Source organism: Pollachius pollachius (genome assembly GCF_949987615.1).
Source record: "Pollachius pollachius genome assembly, chromosome: 18".
NCBI lineage: Eukaryota > Metazoa > Chordata > Actinopteri > Gadiformes > Gadidae > Pollachius > Pollachius pollachius.
This window is the reverse complement of record NC_136951.1, coordinates 16,362,092-16,366,923: the sequence shown is the minus strand read 5'-3', so window position 1 is coordinate 16,366,923 and position 4,832 is coordinate 16,362,092. Positions and strand designations below refer to the sequence as shown.

Below are 4,832 nucleotides of genomic sequence, written 5' to 3'. Positions count from 1 at the left end.
TTTATGTATGAGGAATTAGCCATAACTTATACAGTAAAAGCCGACTTTGCATATAACATATGGCATATTAAAATATACAGGGTGTGTTTGCTTGTGTTTGTGTTTGTGTGTGTGTGTGTGTGTGTGTGTGTGTGTGTGTGTGTGTGTGTGTGTGTGCGTGTTTGTTTTGTCTCTCGCAAAATGCTCGAAAGTCAGCAATTATCCCAGATCACCAAGCAACAAAACCCGAAAAACACACACACAAACACACACACACACACACGCACACGCACACGCACACACACACACACAGGGAAGATGCGGCAGACACATTGTTAAGGGCTTACATCCTCCCCCATTGTGATCCCTTTGTAATTACAGCTGTTTCTCCACCACCTACCCCCAAGGCTCCAACCCATTACGCTTCTCTTTGTGGAGGTGGTGGTGGTGGCGCAGGCAGCTAGGTAGGGACACCAACCACGTCCTTGCGCGGTCCGGCTGTTAAAGCCATGCTTTCAGGAGCATCAAAGGAATCCATTATGAGGGCAGAACGGGGAGAATCTGTTAGCACCAGGGAGGTTTATGTTGTGTGGTGGTACTTGTGGCACGACACTACATTAGTGGGACAATGCAAAACGCGGAAACACAGTTTAACAGTCTTTCCTTATTCTCTCGCTCTTGTTGTGTCCCTGGAAGCTTGCCGGTTGGCGGAGCAGATGATATTCTAACTTTTGTTCCTGAGGTGTTCCCGGTGTATTGTTGAACCATGCCTTTTTTCGCAGAGGACAAATTGGTTTATTACAATACAAAAAACTATATATCTCGTTGCCAAAGGGAAATTTATATTTTTTTACAAACCCTCCTAATGGACCTCATTTTATGAGAATTTGGAGAGAGTTTCACTATTGCAGTTTTTCAGTTTTGTTCGGTATCTTATTATCCTAAAAATGCAGTTGGCTTGGATGAATAAATATCATTAGAGGGATCGGGCTGTGCTAGACAGGTATCTGGGTTTGTAGCTAAATCTGGTTGAAAGTACATTCACGTCGGTCTTTTATGCTAATCGTTTCGCTGGCAGACGTATTTATTGTTCTGTATGCTGCAATGTGTTTGAATAGTTTTTTGTGGGCCTTTTGGGAGTGTACAGAGAAGAGAAAGTGTGTTAAAAGAAAGGGAATGTAATGAAGCCCTTCCCGGAAGATGTTAATCCAACCTCGGTTTGCTACAAGGCATATTGCCTCCACGGTTAGCACACTAATACGTTGTTCCACCTCTACCATCAGTTTCAAACAAGCTACCAAGACTGTATGACCGACCCCTGAAGATAGCTTCAATATAAAACTCAAACCTGTCTCTTCACCGAAGGGAATTCTGTCAATATGAACTATATATATATATGTCTGATGTGTGTGTAACACAGTAATAACTACTAATATCTACTGTTTGACCAAAGGGACACATATTGGATTCAATACAAGCCTAGCTCTATAAATCGACCTCCTCACCAAACTAAGATTTATTTGTTCCAATATAAACCTGACCATCAGTCGGATGTGTATTTGTGTGTGCGTGTGTGTCTGTGTGTGAATGTGCGTGTGTGTGTGTGTCTGTATGTGTGTGTGCATGTGCATGTGTGTGCGTGCGTGTGTGAAAAGAGAGAGTGATAAAGAGGGAGAGCGAGAGACTTGTTTCATTTGCTTCCTGTATTTGAAGTCATATTCTGGGATTTTTTCCTTTGTGTGTGTGTGTGTGTGTCTCTGCGTGTGCGTCCCCTCCAGGTGGCCTCGCTGGGTGTCACCACCTTCACCCTGTGCGCGCTGTGCATCGACCGCTTCCGCGCCGCCACCAACGTGCAGATGTACTACGAGATGATCGAGAACTGCACCTCCACCACCGCCAAGCTGGCCGTCATCTGGATCGGCGCCCTGCTGCTGGCCCTGCCCGAGCTCCTGATCCGCCAGCTGGTCGTCGAGGAGACGGGCTCCATGGACGAGCCGGCCGCCGAGCGCTGCGTCATCCGCATCTCCACCGACCTCCCCGACACGCTCTACGTCCTGGGCCTGACCTACGAGGGCGCGCGCCTCTGGTGGTGCTTCGGCTGCTACTTCTGCCTGCCCACGCTCTTCACCATCGGCTGCTCGCTGGTCACGGCGCGCAAGATCCGCCGCGCCGAGCGCGCCAGCAGCGTGCGCGGCAACAAGAAGCAGATCCGCCTGGAGTCGCAGATGAACTGCACGGTGGTGGCGCTCGCCATCGTGTACGGCGCCTGCGTGGTGCCCGAGAACATCTGCAACATCGCCGCCGCGTACATGGCGGCCGGCGTGCCGGAGCGCGCCATGGCCGCCCTGCACTTCCTGTCTCAGCTGCTGCTGTTCTGCCGGGCGGCCGTCACCCCCGTGCTGCTGCTGCTGCTGTGCCGACCGCTGGGCCGCGCCTTCCTGGACTGCTGCTGCTGCTGCTGCTGCTGCTGTGCCGGCCACGCCCCGCCCTCCTCGGCGGCGGGCAGCGACGACAACGAGCACGAGTGCACCACGGAGCTGGAGCTGTCGCCCTTCAGCACCATCCGCAGGGAGCTCAGCAACTACACCCCGCCCGCCACCGCCGTCGCCGCCACCGGGGGCACCAACTGCTGAAGGGGTGGAGTCGGTTGGTCGAGGGGGGCTGGACGGGGGGGGGGGGGGGGGGGGGGGATGTTGTGATCCGATGGGTTGGAGGGGAAGAAGGAGGGTTGGTTGGTGGATATGGGAGAGTCGGCGCCGGGGTTTGGGTTTTTCATTTGGTTTGATGGAGTTAGTGGTTCCTGGTGCCTGTAATGTATGCTAGCGTAGCCGGGAGGGCGGAATGAGAGAGGAGCAAACCAACGATGAGTTTGTAATCGTAAACCAAAAAAGAAAAGAAATCCCAAGGCGGGTACGCCTAAGGATTTTCATCATCAATCAGACTTTCTTTTCCTACGGCGGTAACGCAATATGCCTTTTTGTTTTTTATTTAAACCAGACACCAACCAGAACTCGAAACCAGTCTTATCTACATGCCCTGAGGTGCTCCAGAAAACAGGGTCAGTGCTTACGGAGTCCAGCTCCGTGGGTTGGCTCCAGCATTTGGCAATCCTGTCCAAAACACTTACAAACCGACAAACCTCCCTTCCCATGGCCTTGTGTGTCTGAAACTCTTTCTCATTCTATGCCTTCCCCCCCCCCCCTTTGAATCAGTGAATGAGAGTCTCACATTGTTGCCGAGATTTTGGTATCTTATTGTCCTTGAAGACCCCTGGCTTCAGGATTAAGGTTCACTTTAATCTGGAATCAGGTCTTTTACTCACACTTTGGGCCAGACCTGTATCTGGGTTTGTAGCTAAATTTGGAAGAAAATACGTTAGCGCCAACCCCTTTCTATGCTAATAGTGTGCTGTCAGATGTATTAATCGTTCTGTATGCATTTCAGTTTTTAAAAAAACGACAGCACCCCGTTCTTTATGCGAAGCCCCATACACAATTCTGATGCACGCCACCCTTTCTAATGTTAGATTATGCACAATAAAAATAAGAAGTCATCATGTTTTTTTTGGTAATGCAATTTAAAAACTCTCAAAAACTCTCTACTCGTCCACAAAATGTACACAGAGTGTGTTAGGCTGCACACACACACAAATACATGAGCCGCGATGGCTTTTGTAGTCTATGCTTCTGTTGAATAAACCGTAAGAAGGGGCTCCGCGATCGAAAGACAAACAACAAACACTCTCCCCTTTTGTTAGAGGACTATAGATGTTGGAGGACTGAGAACAATGATCCAATCATCGCACTGAATGTCTGGGCTGGTCTCGGATTTTAAACTGAAGAAATGGGGAAACAGAAATCCACGAGGGAGGGGAATCGCAGAGAACCCAGAAGGATTGCGGTCGAGTGAGATCAATGGAAAGCAATAGTACCGGACCGACTAGATGTTGGACAAAGTTTGAGTCGTATGAGGATGAATCAGAACCCGTTCGGTTGGTTGAGAAAACAATCGAAATGGAAGAAGGCGAGAACGATGTAAACACAAGGGATGCACCTACACTGAATACCGGTTGAAACCGGCTCTGAAAAAAATACTTGGTACTGCAAAGAGTACCTGCACTGCACTGTCACATTGTGTCATGATGCCTTACAGTTTGGGCTGTATATATATACATAAATATATGTATACTGTGCACTGTATACTGTACATCTTCTTTGGTGCTCCTATGAAGAATGCAATGTAAAGAAAAACCGAAACAATTCAGCGGTTCGACTTAAAATCACATCATGGAGAGAAGTCGATATTTAATAAATATAATTTTTGGGAGAGAGTATTTGTAGAGTGAACCGTCCACCACCACAGTGAAATAAATAGAGATGTGGGCGAGTCTCACAGGATTTGGTTCTTTGAGGGTAAAAACAGTAGGAATTCTATTTTTACACAGTGACTACCAAGATGTCTCTAGATGCATAGATAGCTGTTAGTCAGCTCTAAAACAGGAATAAAAGTAGTGATTTGATGTCTGAAAGGACATTTTTCTAAATACAAGGTTGTCACTCCTAGCTGAATTGTCATTTTAGGTCAAACCAATGAATTGTTTTGGATTCCTTTTTAAGTTTCACTGATTTTACAATTGTACTGTACTGTATATTTCTTTTGTTTGGTTATTTTTAAATGAGGTCATCAGACCTGGGTCAAACAAGATGGCTTGAACCACTTACCTTACCGTCGTCTTTGCTCAACACCTGTTGCAGTGTATTCATCAAAGTATCTACTAAACCCTAACCTTAGTTGTTTATTTTTTCCTGCAAGTCTCAGGCTCAAATCTCTGGTTTTCCCTATTATAGTTTATT

The 4,832-nt window shown here is 47.6% G+C and overlaps 1 protein-coding gene across 1 annotated transcript in view; it reads left to right on the top strand.

Annotated features, from left to right (window-relative positions):
• Nucleotides 1-2,612, top strand: part of gpr37b (G protein-coupled receptor 37b) — a gene marked incomplete at both ends in the record, with an annotated part of 19,992 nt that extends 17,380 nt beyond the window's left edge. The window contains one exon of the mRNA XM_079755291.1: nucleotides 1,758-2,612. Coding sequence (XP_079611417.1) covers nucleotides 1,758-2,612 — 855 coding nt within the window. The remainder of the gene's footprint in view (nucleotides 1-1,757) is intronic.
• Nucleotides 2,613-4,832: the final 2,220 nt, after the last annotated feature.